Here is a 19634-nt window from a genome sequence, read left to right as displayed (position 1 = left end):
GATATGCAACAAACCAAAGTTATATCTTTTGCTTATAAGGCTAAATTTCAAGTCAATTAAGTAGGTTCATTATCTTAAAATATCTTCAATATTGATTTAATGGGCAAAATTAGTTAAAATTTATGCCTAATAAGCAACATACCTAAATTCTAACTTTTGCATAAATTCTCATTAATTGAACAAGTTCACTATTTTAAAATATAGCCAATGTCTGTCTTATGGCCAAAATTTAGAATTTTATAAAGTAGAGACTCTTTTTATTAAAATTTGTTAAGTGGAGTATAAAAGAATCAAGACCACCCTTTATGAAGGTCATTTATGTTACTTTTTTTTTCTTCTATGGGGGACAAAATGTCAAAGACCCACCCATGTTAGGGTCATTTCTCAAGTTGAACCTTTGCTTCTCCCTTACTTTATACTTGGGCCTCTATAGTTCATAAATAGAAAAAACTACATATAGTAAGACAAATATATGCTATATATTTATTATATATAATTATAGTTTTAAAAATTTATAATTCACAGCTATATAATTCATTTAATAGCTATTTTTCAATTTAAAAATTCATCTATCAATTAGTGTATTTCTAGGCTTAATTTTAGGCATTGTATTTATCAATTATCTGTTTTTCCTCTTTTCTCTCACCAAATAGGTGTATAACTTCAAATTAACACATTTTTTCCTCTTTCATGTATGGTTATTTTTCCTCTTTTCTTCTATGGACGGTTCTTTCGAATTCTTTTAAAATTCAAACTTAACGACATTGCGCTTCCTCTCTTTCTCTATAAACCGTTGTCATTATTAGCTTGAGATGATTTTTACAAATCTTCATTGTAACCATGAAAGAAAGTTTTGAAGCTTAAAATTCAAATTACGGGGTTATGAAATTGTTCCTAAAATTAATGTGTGGTGTCTTTTAAAGATTGAATATATCACGAGGAGTTCATATCTCGAATTTGAGGAATTTTAAGTGCAAATTTGAGGCAAATTTGGGGACTTTTCAAATAATCAAATGCACGTGTATATGCATTCTATTCATGTATCAGTGTACATGTCTATGCATTGTATTCATGTATCTATTCACTATTATTGAATCAAATGTATTTGTTTGTATCTGCTATTGATTACACATTTGTATTAATGTATCAAGTGTATCTATTCCCTGTTTTTCATTTTGTATCAATGTATTGTGTATCTTGCTACTTGTTATAAATTTGTATCAACGTATTCCACTCCATTAGTTCTTTGTTTCACATTTGTATCATGTATATGAGTGTATTTTTGTTCACTATTATACATTTACATCAATGTATTTGAGTATTTCTATAGTGTATTCATTACCGGAATGCATTTATATCAATGTATTTGAGTATTTCTATAGTGTATTTATTACCAGAATGCATTTATATCAATGTATTTGAGTATTTCTATAGTGAATTCATTACCAGAATGCATTTATATCAATGTCGTATCAATACATTCAAGTGAAAAGAGAGTCTATAACAAAAAAATAACAATTATGTATCCAAGTTGTATCAGTAATAGTTAGTGATACAACGAAATTAATGAAGAAGAAAAAAATCTTTTAGTGCAATCCTTTTTTTTTAATGAAAAAGATAGTGAGATTTCTTAATTCCATTAATCATGGAAGATTGAGATATCATACTAAATTTTCTTTTTAAAAAGATACTGCACAATTAATGCATTGCATTAGATATTTTATTTATATTCAAAATAACTTTGAAAAAAACAATACATTTAGTATCAAACAATAATTTAACTATGAATTGTAATTAGCAAAAGTATAACTAAAAAGGTCTAATATTAACTATTTCGAAAAGTTTCTTGGTGATACAAATGCATGTACTTTTCAAACTGCCATGGATCAGCCCATCAGCACTAGATCACTTTACGAAATATCAATATGGACCCAAAAGGATTTGATTCAGGCCACTTTAAAACCCACAAAAAATAGACCTTGTTGACACCCAATTTTGACCCTCCCCAATATAAATTAATCATCGAGCTTCCTAAATTCCAAATGATTTGAAATAATTGGCTTTATAAAATTCAAAATAATTTTCAAGTCATTTTAAGTGGTTTTGTCATTTTTATAAATTGTAAAATAATAAATATGATATTTTATATAATTATGTGTCTAATTAGTATATTTTATGAATGTTCAAAAATTGTCTCAAAAGGATTTTAGTTTTATTTAAATATTTGACTATTTAGTTTAAATTAATTAATAGCTTATATTTCGAGTTAATTAGTTTATAATTAAGTTAGTTATTATATAATTATGTGTCTAATTAGCATATTTTATAAATATTTGAAAATCATCCCAAAAGGAGTTTGTTTTAATTAAATATTCAATTAGATTAGTTTGGTTTAAAGTATGCTTATAGGTTATTTAGTTTGATTATTCTTGTTTTTATGTTATTTTTATCTCATTTAATTTATTGATTTGGAAAGCACCTTTTATTAATTTGCGCTATTAAATTATGGTTATAGTTTTAAGTTAATTGGTTTATAATTAAGTTAATTATTTTATCTCGTTAAGATTAAGAAGCTCGTAAATTAATTATATCAATTCATCCTATTCAAATTTTAGCCAAATTTTGCAAATCAACTCAATTTGGTTAAAATCTTAATTCAATTGGCCAATTGCAAGTCAATTTGGCTAAACTGTTAAGGATGCAATTATTAATTCATTTTGTTACCTTACTCTAAAATCCATATTTTTAAGACCAGGTTTGGCGGTCAATGCTAATATTTCCCAACCCAAAAACATTGCCAACCGACCCAACTTTTCTTCTTTTCAAAATTCCTTAATTCCATTTTTTTTTCAAAACGTCTACCCATTTTCTTTCAAAAGAAACCCGGCCCACTTCCTTTCCCACAAAATAAACCCAGAAGCTTTCATTCCTTTTCCAACGTTCAGTACCCACGTTCACAAGCGGCGTGAACAGCAACAAAAACGACAACATCGATCAATGGCAGCAGCTCACTCACGGCGTCAATGAGATGGACGGAAAGCAGTAGCTGCATCTCTTTTGTCTCCTTTCCCCCATCCCTTTCAATTCGCAGTCATACAGCAGGGCAGCAACACGCGTCTGTCCCCATTTCTTCTTTCGGAATGGGGACGAAACTTCAAGAAAAAGTGTTTATCCTAAATGGTGAAAGAATTTTGGGGTTTTTGATTTTTGAATTGGGCGTTTTCTGTCCGAATTTCACTGGTTTTCCCTCCATCGAATCTACCCTAATTCGGGGATATATAGAGCATCATTTGCTCATGTTAAAAGGGGGAAGAGGATTGGAAAGATAGAGGGGTGAAATTTGGAGATCTTTAGTTGACATTTTCTTTCCCTAACAGATATACAGAGAGCAACCATAGTAAGAAATAGCTATAAAATACCTATACAATACAGAGAAGAGCGGGGGTACTTAAAATACACTAAATACATTTCGCAAGAAAAGGGGGAATAGTTTCGGTGTTTGAGTTCAAATTTCTGTCCAGATTTCCTGGTCATTGCTAGTGTTCGGGTTTCCTGGTGAAGGTCGTCGTTCAGGCTCGTAGCTGTCCAGAGTTTGCTGCTCCAAGAACGGTAACTTCATCCCCTTTTATACTCACTTTCCTATATGGCATTTCCATGTGTTCATTCTTGTTGTTGTCTTTGTTGCTAGTGTTTTATTTTTTATTTTTTGGGTGAGGTTTTCTGCTGATCTTTGAGAATCATGTATGATTCTGGTTCTCCGGGGTTTAGTTATCAACCGTTTGGGTTTTTGTCTTGGCAGCATGTATTAAGGCTAATTAAATCTCTGTCTCGTTTTTCTCCGAATAGTCGAGGCGCATCTAGTTTATGCTTGGAGTGTGCTAATTTTGTAGCTTATTTCCCTCACTGTTCGTTCGTGTTCTAGGTTGTCTTTGCATCGTTTCGAGTTCTCGCATGCTAGTTTAATTTCGTAGAATCTATCTTTGTCTCTTATATGGCTAAATGTTATATGTATCTTTCGCATCTCAGTCAATAATGCTATGTTGGGTAACTCACTATAAATTTGCATGTTTGGCTATGTTGCTCCACACCTTGAGTTAATTCCTCTGTAATTTCTATGTGAGTCTATTTTTTTTATTTTTTATTTTTTATTTTTATTTTAAAAAGAGAGTACACTTCCTGTATCGAAATTTGTATTTGTTCTCTTTCACTGGGCCTCCGGAGGTGCATCATGTTTGGTCAAATGGCTCTGTTTGCCTTAGTTTTCCCTTATATGTTATGAATCTATCTTGATAGTCGGTGGTCCATGTTATGTCATTTGTCGCCTTAGCCAAATGCATGAACTTGGATCCGTAGATACTTAAGTTAAGTTGCTTGTTGGTTTAGAACCATATGTCCGTTTTATGTTGATTTTCATGTCTCATATCGAAGTATTAATTCAAGTATGTGAAAAAATGCATATGCTTTATTTGAGAAATAAATAAATTATTTAACACATGATAAGGATTTTATTTTTTTTACACGGAAGGCGATAATCGACGCCCTAACTTGAATTCGAAAGTGTCTTGTTCTCCTAATTTGGTCTGTGATATTTATCCCATAAGGTTGTGTCACTGCTTCCTTTCGTTTTGACTAGAAAGAAAAAATAATAAAAAATAATAATAATAAATTAATCATACTCACTGAACTAGCATGCTTGATGATTATTAGTTTAATATTTTGAACTTGGTTTCCTTTGTTTCTTGCATCGTTGATTTCTAGAAAAGGACATTAATTTTCCTTTGACCCTTTTCCCCCATCATTATCTATTACTGTAGATATGAGAAATGTTAGTTCTTAATCGGTTTTCCTTTTAAAAATTCTTGTTTAAGTTTGCGTTGCCAATGATCAAATTAGCATGCATTATTTATTTTATCTTTATATTTACTTTTATCTTGCCACCTTCTTTTGCTTTCTCACGTGCTAATGTGATTTTATTTGTTTTTTTTATGTGAAATCTGTCCGGGTCCTCACGGACTCTACCCTCGCATTTTCCTTTGGGCCTCCAAGGCCCAATTCTATTTTTTATCCGAGTCAGCAAGCCACTAAAATCGACGAACAGGCCCTAGAGTTGAAAAGACGTGCAAGAAATCAAGAGTTGAAAAGATTGGGCCAAAGGCCCACTCTTCATTATTTAAATTTGTATTTTTGTTATTTAGGGTCTAAGCCCTCGTCATTTTACTTACTATTACTTGTTAGTTCCTAGGACAGGAGAAAAATTGGGCCTAAGGCCCAAAGAAAAATACTTCTTTAATGTTAGTATAGGACAGGTGCAGGTGACTCAAATGGGCCGAAGGCCCAATACGAAAAAGGGCCCAAGTATTGGTCCAGGCGGACAGAAAAACCAAACTTGGGCCCAAACTTCCTTTCCTTATCTATTCAATTGCTACTATATGTTTTATTTGTTAAAATTAATCTTAAGATTCTAAAAAATTCAACTCCCCAAAAGAAAGCCGTTTTGAATTGAAATTAAAACCAACTCATTTTTTAATTGACCTTAATATTTATTATATTTCACTTAAGCAAATGCTCTTATAATACTTTCTTTTCCCTTAAAAAATGATTTCAAGTTTCAAACTCTTTATTTTCATAACTTAGCCATGTATGTTCAAGTCAAAATTATTTTAGCCAAATGATTAATTGTCGGATAACCGCATTAGCGGATATTCTAGGTGCCTTAAAAACCTTCCTAGAATATTAATAAGAACCCCCGAACCCCCTTAAATATTTTCAATTGATTCCTTGTTTTAATTGATTGAAAAAAATAGTTTTCTTGATTTTTTCTTTAAAAATTAAGTGGCGACTCTTAAACCAGTCTACAATATAATTTTCCTTATAAAACAGAATGGCGACTTCCGCTGGGGATTTGAATGGTTCTAACCTTAAGATTAATTATTTGGCTATGTGTTTAACTGTTTGCTTGTTTAAATTATCGTATCTTATATTAATTGTGGCATTCATGGCACCCGATTCCGCCAAATGGCAAATAGATTGCATTAGGAAAAAAGGCGGTTACGTGGCTTACCACGGCTGTCCTTCAGAAAAAACACAAGTTAAATTCTTTGGAAGTGATAAACGAATAGTTGGCTTGTGGTCATCCAACGTCGTTTATTAGACTTCACCCCGTTGTTTGTCCGACTCGGGTAACCGTCATTTCTCAACCAATTCTAGTCAACCTAGAGTAGAGCGAAACCAAATCCAAATCTAAGCATTAGCCTAAGACGGCTTAATACCCAAGGCGTATTAAGTCCATTAGTAAATCTACCAAAAATCATGTCCAAGGTCCACGACCTAACGACATATCATATTGTTTGACATTTGAAAGATGTATGTGTGGAAACCTAATTGTTGCCTATTTGGGGGAGGGGAATCTTAACCGTGCTTATTTTGTAGGTATGGATCGATTTCCTAAATTCGACATGGTAGTAGAAGCCCCAGTTTTGCTCAAGATATGGTACAACGACCTCACTGTGGTTCACAAAAGGGTCCTCAACAAATATATAGGAGCCCTAACAGAACTCCTCAATATGGTTGGGTGGCCTGAACTGATTGAAGTCCTCACAGGCTATTGGGACAACGAGAAAATGGTGTTCCGATTTGGAACCATGGAAATCACTCCGACAATTGAGGAAATTCGGGACGGAATAGACACAGTCGGTACAGGGCTTGAAAGAAGAGTGAGAAAACAGGAACACATCTTAATCCCTAACAAGCCTACTCTCGAGGATATTGCAAATTGGCTTGGATTAAGAAAGGATCACGCCTTCTGGGCCGAAGGTTCTAGCGTTTCTTTCATGGATCTCTATGTTAGATTCGGGAATGCAAGCTTTTACGCGAATTACAACCAAGAGTTCAGGGTCACTTACAAAGAATGGGACGGGATCAGACCTTTGGCATTTGCCATCGCACTATTAGGCACCATGGTTTTCCCACACGGCCCGAGCCTCAGTATCAACACCCGAGTGATAATGCTTACGCACACTCTGTTCCACGGGCATCTGAACCAAGGGCAAGTAAAGTATTATCCTATTGCACCTGTCATCCTTTCCGACATGTACCGTGCTTTGGGGAAATGCAAGGAAGGGCATCGTTACTTTCAGGGTTGCAACCTTCTTCTTCAATGGTGGATAATGAGTCACTTGGTAAAGAGACATGGAACTCAAGAACTCCATACCCTTGATGAACATAATGCTCTTAAGAGTTTGAATGACATGTTGTTCTGGGCAGACTTGGAGAAAAGAAGAACTAGAGAAAGATGGGCTCAAATTTTCTCTAAGTTGAGAGAAGAAAACATCCAATGGATGTTCGACCGTTTCATCTCGAAAGATGCCATAGTACGGGGCGACAGACAACTTGTGCTTCCTCTGCCAGGTATTCGAGGTATTCGCCCATATGCACCCATCCGGGTCCTGAGGCAGTTCGGAAGAAGACAAACTACACCTCCAGAAGCATAGTACCGTATCTATGTGTTCGACATCGGGGATGATAGAGTGCCTGAGGCTTCAGAGATGCTGAGAGAATGGAAAAGAGTCGTGCGAATGAACAAGGACACTATTGCCATAGATCGATTTAATGCGGGGTATGATGAAACTTACAAAGCTTGGTTGAAGCGCAATATACAGGGTATCTCTTTCTCAGTTCCGAACATTTACCGTAGTGTAGAGGACAAAGAGTCCAAAACTTTGATAGAACTGAGAGAGGTAAGAAGAGAAGCCCAGGAAATGCACGAGCAATTTCTCCGAAAGCAAGAAGAGGATAAGTACGCCCTCGAGAGCGTAACTCAAGAACTAGAAAGCTTGAGAAGCGATTTGGGAGAGCTTAACTTATGGATTGGAGATAAGAAAAGCGGAATGTGCCTCGAAGACTGGGAAGAGAAAGGTCGCCGGAGCGAAGGATACTTGCTGATGATTCAATACAGGCTTCAACATCTCATGGCACAGAACAAGATGAGCAGATCAGAGACGGGGCCATCGGGAACATCTTAGCGGATTTCGCCCCTGTGTGGGTTTTTCTATATGTACTTATTGTTATTTGCCCCTGCGTGGGCTTACCTTTCTTGTATTTCGGTACTCTTTTCAAATGACCCCTGCGTGGGTCTTTCCTTTGTGATTTGCGTTTATTCCCTATTTCCCTTGCTTATTTTCGCTTCTTGAACATCATTTTATATGCGAAATTTGCTTTGGGGTAACAAAATGGTTCAATTCTACACATACATCTTTCAAATACGCTAGGCCTACCCTTGGCACAAAAGGGTCCCCTACTTGTTTAGGATGCGCGATATATGCTTGTGTGCTTTAGCTGTTTATGTGATATTGTTGCTTTGAATGATGATATTTTAGCCCACTCCTTTCCAAAAATTTTCCAAAAATCTCTACAATACCAAATACAAGTCAATATCAAAATGTCCGACCAAAATTCCATGAGTCTTGAGTTTCTCAGCCAGAAATAAAATCCTACCACCCAAATCCTAAAACATTACTCTATCATCTCAGGAAAGGTGAAATTGCCGCTAAGATGGAAAAAGGCAAGGGTGTCGACATAGAGCTGACCGAGGAGGATTTGAGGATGGAGTTGCAGCGGCTCAGACAAGAGATCCAAGAAACCAGAAAAAGGAGAATAGAAGTGGAGTTTGCCACTGCCATCGCACGAACGGCAAATGCGGCACTAGACGAGGAATTGACAGCAAAGATGACAAAATGTGTTGTTATAGATGAAAGACAACTGCTGTGCGGAAGAAGAGTGATGCCCTCAAAGATATAACCGTGATACTTCAGAAACCGCGTGAAAATCACTCTTTCTTCAGCCAAGAGGCCACCAACAGTGATCCCAAAGGCGCTAGACCTGAAGCTGCTGAAGAAGATACTGGGGAGGAAATTGTCTATAAGCCTCCTCTTCGGGGACGGTGGAAGGAAGGGAATGAGAAATCACCCGTGAAGCATATGAGTTTACCCCCCGTGATTAGTGCGACAATCAGAAAAAGAATGGCTTGGGTAGAGGCGCATCTATCTTTAGGAGCTTTATTATCTGTTTTTCACTTTTTTTTGTAATCACCAGAAATGAATGAATGAAAATGAAATTCCTTTGTGTTCGAACTACGTAGGGCCTGAATTCTCCTTAGGAGATACGTAGGCAGCCTTTCAAGGCCCGGCCCCTATCTTTTTCAAATTTTCTTTCCCCCTCTTTCATTCTACAAAGAAACATTGAGTTCAGATCAACAGATGACAGAAGATGCAACAAGAAAACCTTAGCTCAACGCAATTTAGCCTTTCTAAGTCACTAGCCCCAAAATAAAACGAGCAAATTCCTGCTTGTTCAAAAATCAGTCCCCATTACTCGTGGGTTAACGTGTCCTCAAACGAAGCAACTTTTATGTGTTTATCTGCTTTCTATGTGATATCTTGCATTATTCATCCAGAATTAATACTGACATATTTGCCTTTGAGTTGTTTTTCTCTACAGGTAGTTAGAACTGATCTGTGTTGATACACTGGCCGATCATCCCTATTTTACCAGATCAAAAGGGCCTACAGATTCCTTTCCCGGCCAAAATTCACAAAAGGGAAAAACAACAATGAGTGATAACAACGAAGAACCTGGCCTTACTGATGTCGTGGTGGCTCAGCCCGCCCTTGCTGATCAGAATGAACTGATCCTGCAGTTGATGCAACAAATTGCTGAGATGAGGGTCGAGATGCAGAAAAGACAAGATTTGCCTCCTCCGATTTTTGCTGTCAACACTCAACCTGACGGAAGACCTCCAGCTCAGATCCCCCTCCTAACGTGGAACAAGCTCAAAACCCCTTCAAGTCCTGCTCGTAATCCTTCCATCATTGACCTTACCACCCAAAACCCCCATACGCCTCAGCTCTTATCAAACACCACCCCCTCCTCAAAATACCAACCTCCAAGCACCACTCCCTCCCCTAATGCAAACCACCAAACTGGCCTACCCCCTCACAGCCAAAACGCTAACAACCCACGTACTTCCCTCCCTCACCAAAACCTGTACACCAACCCCCAGACTTATCCCCAAAACTATCACGCCCCTTTAAATGGCCAGAGTCCCTCTATCGCTCCACCACTACCGCAAAAACCCATTTCCAAATACCAGTTCCCAACGAGCATGATGCCCATGGTTCGGAGCTCGACCACTATGAGGAGAGGGAGAGAGAGTGGAGGTCAAAGGAAGAGACCGCCAAGATAGATATGAAGGAGGAAATTAGAAAGCAATGAAGGAGTGAACTGCATTCCTGAGGTCGCCGGGTTGAGTTACGAGGACCTGTGCATTCATCCAATTTGGACCTCCCGGAAGGGTTCAAGGTGCCAAAATTGACATCTTTGGAGGAACGGGAACCCCTTAGCCACCTGAGGGCTTACTGTGACCAACTCGTGGGAGTTGGAAGAGACGAAGCTTTGTTAATGCGGCTTTTTAGCCGAAGTTAAGCGGAGAGCTCTAGAATGGTTTACGTCTCATGAAACGAGACAGTGGTCTAGCTGGAACGCTCTGGCTAAGGACTTCATCGAACGATTCGCCTACAATGTGGAGATCGTTCCTGATCGTTACTCCTTGGAGAAGATGAAGCAAAAGCCAACGAAAACTAAGAGATTCGCATATAGATGGCGAAAGGAGGCAGCTAGAGTTAGACCTCCTATGTCAGAAAAGGAAATTGTTGAAGTGTTTGTGCGGGTGCAGGAGCCCGAATATTATGACAGAATTATGTTGCTCGTTGGAGCAAAATTTGCTGAGATAGTCAAGGTAGGTGAGACTATCGAAGATGGATTGAGAACCGGGAAGATTGCCCGTGTTGCTGCCTCGCCCGGATCTTCGGGCTTGTTGAAGAAGAAAAGAGAGGATGTGTCCTCTATCTCTTATGAGGGGAAGAAGACCCCAAGGAAACATCATCATACCAAGGTCGTTCTCGACCTTCACAGAGTTCTACCCGGCTTGTTATGCACAAGCGATTACCAGAATACCCCTCCCCCAGTTACCAAAATACCCTCCTCCCAGTTATCAAAATACTCCCCCTCTATTACCAAACTCCCCCTCCAGTTTACCAACTCCATCTCATCATACCGAAATGTCGCCCCCAACTGTGCCAACGTTCAGACAAATTACCAAACGCCTCCCCCAATGTACCAAACCCCAGCTCCACTTTACCAAAATACCCCCTCGAACTACCAAGCTCCACAACCAAACTACCAAACCAACTCATATCCCAGATATCAAGCCCCCCGTCCGAATGCTCCAAATTATCGCCAAATGCCTCCCCTCAACAAGGCAATTACGATCCCCCCGTCCTAGATTTGAGAAGAAGCCTGCTAGAATTTTCACTCCGCTTATTGAAAGCCGAACAAAGCTGTTCGAGCGATTAACTGCGGCAGGATATATTCATCCAGTGGGTCCCAAGCCGGTTGACACTAGCTCAAAGTTTTACAGACCTGATCAGAGGTGCGCGTATCACTCCAACAGTGTTGGACATGATACTGAAGACTGTATCAACCTGAAGCATAAGATTCAAGACCTGATTGACCAGAATGTGGTCTCTCTTCAGACAGTTGCGCCCAATGTCAACAGTAATCCTTTGCCAAATCATGGAGGCGCCACTATCAATATGATAGAGACAGATGATGATTGGTGCGTGACAAAGTCAATAGTTCGATTGCTCTGATGAACTAGAAAAGGCTGTAGCTTCGTTGAGCATCAGAGAAAAGAAAGAGTTTGTGATTCTGACACCCGAGAAGGTGTTGCCTTGGTGCCACGAGAAACTCTTACCCGACCAAAATTTGTGATTGAAACGGCTGTTACTCAAGGCATGACCAGATCTGGCAGGTGCTACACACCGGAAGAATTGGCCCAAGGAGGGCAGAAGAAGGACCAACAAAAAGGCCGATCAGTGAAGCCGAGGCCGAGGAGTTCTGGAGAAAAATGCAGCCGAAAGATTATTCGATTGTGAAGCACTTGGAGAAGACGCCAGCTCAGATTTCTGTATGGGCTTTGTTGATGAGTTCGCAATTGCATAGGCAGGCTTGATGAGGGCTTTGGATGATACTTATGTGCCTGTGGGTACTAACAGTGACAATTTAGCAGCCATGATAAACCAGGTCATCCGAGGACACCGAATCAGTTTCTGTGACGAAGAGCTACCCTTTGAAGGGAGGATGCACAACAAAGCTCTGCACGTCACCTGTATGTGTCGAGACAAGATAATTAATCGCGTCTTGGTCGATGATGGATCCGGTCTTAATATTTGCCCACTTTCGACTTTGAGGCAGCTGAAATTCGACTTGGGAAAGCTTCACCAGAACCAAGTCAATGTGAGGGCCTTTGATGGAGTGCAAAGAGACACATTGGGTGCAGTAAACTTGGATATTCAGGTGGGTCCTGCGGATTTTAATGTGGAGTTCCAGGTGTTGGATATCAACACCAGTTACAACTTGCTTCTGGGAAGACCGTTTATTCATATGGCTGGGGCTGTGTCTTCTACCCTTCACCAACTAATGAAGTTTGTTTGGAAGGACAAGGAATTGGTCATTTATGGTGAAGGGAGTCATTCCAATGGGTATGCACCGATCGTTGATGATGTCTCTCGAGGTTGTGATTTCTACACGGTGGAGCTGGTAAATGCCACCGGTGATGACTTGGCTCCACAACCTCCTATGCCTGCCGTGTACAAGATGATTGCTACTGTTATGCTCCAGAATGGTTTCGAACCAGGTTTTGGATTGGGGAAGCATTTCCAAGGAATCGTCGAGCCTATCCAAATTCCCGCCAAAGGAGCAAAGTTTGGTTTGGGATATGTCCCAACAGATGACGAAGCAGAGATGAAGAACAAGAATGTTGATCAAGCATTGGCCAGGCCAATTCCTCATCTGTACCAGTCATTCCCGGTGCGAGGATATGTCAATGATGATGGTCTCGGGGAAGGAATCTGTGGCCTTTTTGAGGAGATTGATGCGGTCATCGAGGAAGAGGCTGGGACATCAGGCATCCGTGATGCAGAACCTGAGAGCAATTGCAGAACTGGACCTCCACACCACTCCTGATTTCCCGCTCATCTGGGTAGAAAGACATGTGTCTTTGTTTGTTTTAAAATCGGTGGTAGTCCGGAAGAGGCCCGAGACCCACCCTTTATGCAGTTTTATTTGTTTGAAGTTTTTAAATTCCCTTGTGATGTTTCAAAAGGCAAAATGGCCCTCGGCCATGGCCAAAGTTTGTGCTTGTCTTTCAATTTAAATGAAAAGCCTCTTTTATCAAATTTGTTTGTTTACTTATCTGTTTATATTTTACTTTCCTAACTTTGTTTGTTTATGATTTCAGTAATATTAATTTAAAACCTGCCAATGTCATGTCATGTCATGAACCGAGTGAACAAAATGAGGCAGGTGATGATGAGTGTGAGGAATACGAAGAAGAAAATGAGGTTCCCGAACATGTTGCTGAAGAGTTTCGACAATTCGAAATCAACACAAGCCAAATTTGGAAGAAACCGAAACTGTGAATCTCGGAGATGAGGAATGTGTTAAAGAAGTAAGAATCAGTGTCCATCTGACGGAAGCTCAAAGAAGAGACCTGGTTCGTTTGCTCAGGGAGTACATTGATGTATTTGCCTGGTCTTATAAAGACATGCCAGGGCTGAGCACAATATGGTGTCCCACAAGTTGCCGATCAATCCAGATTTCAGTCCAGTAAAACAAAAGACTCGGAAGTTCAAGCCTGAGTTGAGTTTGAAGATCAAAGAGGAGATTACAAAGCAGATCGAGTCCCAAGTAGTGGAAGTGACGCAGTATCCAACTTGGTTAGCTAATGTTGTTCCGGTTGCCAAGAAAGACGGAAAAATAAGAATTTGTGTCGATATAGAGATCTCAACAAAGCTAGCCCAAAAGATAATTTTCCATTACCAAATATTCACATTCTCATTGATAACTGTGCTAAGCATGAGATGCAGTCATTTGTGGATTGTTATGCGGGTTACCACCAGATCCTGATGGACGAAGAAGATGCAGAAAAGACAGCTTTCATCACGCCTTGGGGTGTATATCATTATCGGGTGATGCCTTTTGGTCTCAAAAATGCCGGTGCTACTTACATGAGGGCTATGACGACCATTTTTCACGATATGATTCACAAGGAGATCGAGGTGTATGTAGATGATGTCATAATCAAGTCCCGCGAGAGTTCGGATCACTTGACTCACTTGAGAAATTCTTTGATCGTCTACGCCGATATAATTTGAAGTTAAATCCCGCCAAATGTGCTTTTGGAGTGCCAGCTGGCAAATTGTTGGGATTTATAGTCAGCAGGAGGGGCATTGAGCTTGACCCTTCCAAGATCAAGGCGATCCAAGAATTACCTCCTCCAAAGACCAAGAAAGAGGTGATGAGTTTTTAGGAAGGTTGAACTACATCAGTCGGTTTATAGCTCAATCCACCGTGGTGTGTGAGCCCATCTTTAAGTTATTGAAAAAAGATGCTCGACCAAGTGGACGGAGAATGTCAAACTGCTTTTGATCCATCAAGAACTATTTGTCCAATCCACCGGTGTTGGTCCCTCCGCGAGAAGGGAGTCCGTTATTGTATATTTATCTGTCTCAGATAACGCATTGGGATGCGTGCTTGGTCAACATGATGAAACTGGGAAGAAAGAGCGAGCCATTTATTACTTGAGCAAAAAGTTCACTCCATATGAGGCTCGTTACACTCTTTTGGAGAGAACATGTTGTGCTTTGACCTGGATTGCTCAGAAATTAAGACATTATTTGTCTTCTTATACCACATACCTTATTTCCAGGATGGACCCGTTGAAGTATATTTTCCAGAAAGCAATGCCGACCGGGAAGTTGGCTAAATGGCAAATGCTTTTGAGTGAGTTTGACATTGTGTATGTGACTCAGAAGGCGATAAAGGCACAAGCCTTGGCTGATCATCTTGCAGAGAATCCAGTTGATGAAGAGTATGAACCGCTCAAGACTTATTTTCCCGATGAGAAGTTTCATTTGTGGGTGAGGATATTTCTGAAGCGTACCCTGGTTGGAGAGTGTTCTTTGATGGAGCGGCGAATCATCAAGGGAAAGGAATCGGAGCGGTCTTAGTGTCAGAAACCGGTCAGCACTATCCTATGGCGGCTAAACTCCGATTTGAATTGCACGAACAACATGGCTGAGTATGAAGCTTGCATCCTCGGTCTGAAGATGGCAATTGATATGAATGTTCAGAGTTGTGGTTATTGGAGATTCAGATTTGCTGATTCATCAGGTTCAAGGGAATGGGCCGTGAAAACCCAAAGATCACACCGTATGTGCGGTATATACAGAAGTTGTGCAAGAGATTTCGCAAGATTGAGTTCAGACACACTCCCAGGACACAGAATGAGTTGGCCGATGCTCTTGCCACCATCGCGTCAATGATTAAGCATCCAGATACAAGTTATATTGATCCAGTGGATATAGAGGTAAAAGAACAGCCTGTTCATTGTTCACACGTCGAAGCGGAACCAGATGGTTTGCCTTGGTATTTTGACATCAAGAAGTATTTAGAGGACGGGACTTATCCTGAGAATGCAACGTTCAACCAGAAGAAGTCGATACGTCGTATGGCCCTCAATTTCTTTGCAAGCGGGGAAATCCTTTATAGGAGGACTCCAGATTTAGGTCTTCTCAGATGTGTTGATGCTAGTGAAGCTGCAAAGCTTCTGGAACAAATACATGCGGAGTTTGTGGTACTCACATGAATGGGCTCACTTTGGCGAGGAAGATCCTTCGAGCCGGCTATTTTTGGATGACTATGGAACATGATTGTTGCAAGTTTGTGCAGAAATGTCATAAATGTCAAGTGCATGGTGATTTGATTCGAGTGCCGCCTCACGAACTCAATGCTATGAGTTCACCTTGGCCGTTTGTAGCTTGGGGCATGGATGTCATTGGTCCGATAGAGCCAGCCGCCTCTAACGGACACAGATTCATTTTGGTTGCCATTGACTACTTCACCAAGTGGGTGGAAGCAGCTTCGTACAAGTCGGTGACCAAGAAAGTTGTAGCTGATTTTGTTCGCAACAACCTGATATGTAGGTTTGGAGTACCAGAATCCATCATTACTGATAATGGAGCGAATCTCAACAGTCACTTGATGAGAGAGATATGTGAACAATTCAAGATTACTCACCGAAACTCAACCGCTTATCGTCCCCAAATGAATGGAGCTGTAGAAGCCGCCAACAAGAACATAAAGAAGATTTTGAGGAAAATGATTGATAATCGCAGAGGTTGGCACGAGATGTTGCCATATGCTTTGTTGGGTTACCGAACGACTGTCAGAACATCAGTTGGAGCTACTCCATATTTGCTAGTATATGGAACAGAAGCAGTTATACCTGCGAAGTCGAAATACCTTCTTGAGAATCATCCAAGAAGCTGAATTGAATGATGCTGAATGGGTTCGCAAGCGGATTGATCAGTTAACATTGATTGATGAGAAGAGAATGGTTGCTGTTTGTCATGGACAACTATATCGACAGAGAATGATTCGTGCTTTCCACAAGAAAGTAAGAGCCAGAATGTTTGAGGTTGGTCAGTTGGTCCTCAAACGCATTTTCCCTCATCAGGATGAGTACAAAGGGAAATTTGCACCAAATTGGCAAGGACCCTACATGGTTCGCAAAGTGTTATCTGGAGGTGCCTTGTCCTGTCGGAGATGGATGGCACGAATGGCCGAAACCGATCAACTCAGATGCTGTCAAGAGATACTATGTGTGAAGTTCAGTTTGTATTTCTGTCATTTCCTTGTAATCGTTCTATTTGCTTGTAATCGTTTGTTTAAATCTATCCCTATGTAATGAACTACGTCTGACCTGAATTCTCAAGAATGAGATACGTAGGCGGCCTATGTCGGCCTCGGTCACCCCTTTTTCCCTTTTAATATTTCCTTTGTATTTGAACTACGTTCGACCTGAATTCTCAAGAATGAGATACGTAGGCGGCCTATGTCGGCCTCGGTCGTTTCTTTGTAAATTCCTATTTTTGTTAATCCTTGAGGGGGAACTACGTTTGACCTGATTCCTGCCTCAACGGGATACGTAGGCGCCACAAGGGTCGGTCATATTCCCTAAGATTTCTATTTTCTTTACAATAGAAACTGGGACAGAATTTTTGAGAGGGACTCAAAAATTCTCGAGAAGAAGATTTTTCCAACAAAGTCAAACTGAAGTCACTTTGAGATTTGCAACTGGGACAGAATTTTGAGAAATCTCAAAAATTCGTGATTTGCTCACAACGGTTAAAGATAAGCCAAGAAGTTAACTGGGACAAAATTTTGAGGATGACCTCAAAATTTCAACTGGTTATCGGCAGTTTAGAACAACTTTGAATACTTCCCAACAAGTAATCAGATAGATCTCAAGACATCAACTCCAAAGACGTTCATTAAGCTTGACGTGACATGACACTTGGCAGTGACTTTTCCAAATATTACTTTTGAAAATCTATTTTCCTTAAAAACTTTTCCTTCATGTTTCAATTATTTTGCATAAAAAATGTTTTGTCTTATCTATCAAGAAGCGGGAGATCGGAGAAATCAACTGAAGATAGCAAGACAAGGAGCAGACAACCGAAGAGATCGACACAGATCAGTTCATTTTAAACTAACAATTTTTCTGTGGATGCAGGTTATAAGGTTTACCTCAAATCAACATATTCCTCATTCAATGAATATGGAGAAGTCAAAAGGGCGAGGAGCTCCCCAAAATTGACAATTTTTCGTGGATGCAGGAAATATTTTATGTTGCTTATATCAAAGATTTGGAATATGAATAATATTATTTCATTCAATTCCAGCAAGGCGAAGTCCATAATGAACATGCAATTATGTTCGGAGATGGAACAAATGAAAACCACGAAGAGAGAATATTATTATTTCCAGCAACTAAAGATACCTGGAAGATATTTATCTGCATTATATTATCAATATGGTAATATTCTACCCTGAAGGTTATTTATATGTATTGTCGAATGAGACGATACCACTACCCGGAGAGTCATTTATATCGTATTGTCAATGAGATGATACCACTACTCCGAGGGTCATTTTTTTTGTATTGTCGAATGAGACGATACCACTACCTGGAGAGTCATTTATATCGTGTTGTCAAATAAGATGAACACTACTCCGAGGGTCATTTTATTATATTGTCGATTCAGACGATACCGCCATCCAAAAGATACCCAGAAGATCACATATGTTGCTCGGTGAAACATCATCTCGTTTGGCATCAGGAAGGCGTATCAAAGAAGTCATGCATCGCGAGAAAAGAGATTCATGCATGCAAGAGAAGATTCATGCATTGCGAAAGATATTCATGCATCGAGAGAAGAAATCACGCATTGCAAGAAAAAGATTCATGCATCGTGAAAGAAGAGATTCATGCATTGCAAGCAAAAAGACTCATGCATTGCAAGAGAAATCCATGCATCGCGGGAAAGAAAGCCATGCATTGCAAGAAAAGATTCATACATTGCGAGAGAAGATTCATGCATTGCGGGAAAAGATTCATGCATCGCAAGAGAAAGAAGTCATGCATAGCAAGAGAAAGAATCATGCATCGCGGAAGAGATTCATGCATGCGGGAAAAGATTCATGCATTGCAAGAGAAGATCCATGCATCGCGGAAAAAGTCATGCATTGCAAGATAAAGAGTCATGCATCGCGGAAAGAGATTTATGCATAGCAAAAAGGAAAACCATGCATAGCAAGAGAAAATGTCATACATCACGAGAAATAGATCATGCATAGCAAGATAAGATTCATGCATCGCGGAAAAGAAGTTATGCATTGCAAAAGAAGATTTACCCATCACAAGAGATCAACATCGACTGCATCGCTTTTTCTTTACAAAATGACATCAAGAGAATTATCAACAACGACATCAAGAGAACTAGTCAACATATTACATCAGCCTATTTTATTACTTTGACACAAGGAAGAGTACATTGAAGATTATATTGCAAATATGAGACATAACTTTATTTGCTTTACGTCAAACCGATGGAGTTGACGTCAAATGTTCAAGGAGAGCAATTAAGTGTCAACACTGGTAAAGACCTATCTCCCCATTTGAATTTGCATTTTTATGCTAATGAGTTTTATCTCAGTCTTTGTCGAGAGCATCCGAAGAGGATGAATTCTCAAAACAAACCACAGGTGCGGACAACATCAAAAGGATGCAGCACAACGTGAAACTTTTTCTCAGACAGCGAACTGGGACATAGTCCAAAAAGGAGTGCCAAACTCTTAGGACGCGAGCAGAAAAGCGACTTCCACCACAATCAAACCACACCCTATCAGAAGGCATGTAGGTTTTTCTTAGATTTATCAGTTCAGTTTCGCATTCGGAAATTTTTGGGTTCACCGGAAGCATTTTTCCAATCTGAGTGACAATGCACCAAAGCTTTGGAATTATGTCCGTGTAAGTTCTTAATTATGGGTGTGAAGTGCACCACATTCATGGCTAAGAGGTTGCAAGCCTCTTTTTCATACTCGACTTACTTGTCACTCCTCCAGAACCAAAGGTCATCTTGCATAATGGATTTCCTTTTCAACCGATCGAGTCG

The 19634-nt window shown here is 39.6% G+C and overlaps 1 protein-coding gene across 1 annotated transcript; it reads left to right on the top strand.

The window, feature by feature from the left end:
• Nucleotides 1–6431: 6431 nt before the first annotated feature.
• LOC125840097 (uncharacterized) lies at nt 6432–7490 on the top strand. Its single transcript, XM_049519079.1, has one exon. It carries the CDS (start codon nt 6432–6434, stop codon nt 7488–7490), a length of 1059 nt encoding a protein of 352 aa, XP_049375036.1.
• The last annotated feature ends 12144 nt before the right edge of the window (nt 7491–19634 follow it).

Source organism: Solanum verrucosum, unplaced genomic scaffold (genome assembly GCF_900185275.1).
Source record: "Solanum verrucosum unplaced genomic scaffold, falcon-dt-bn FXZP01000180.1, whole genome shotgun sequence".
NCBI lineage: Eukaryota > Viridiplantae > Streptophyta > Magnoliopsida > Solanales > Solanaceae > Solanum > Solanum verrucosum.
This window is presented reverse-complemented; position numbering and strand designations above follow the sequence as displayed.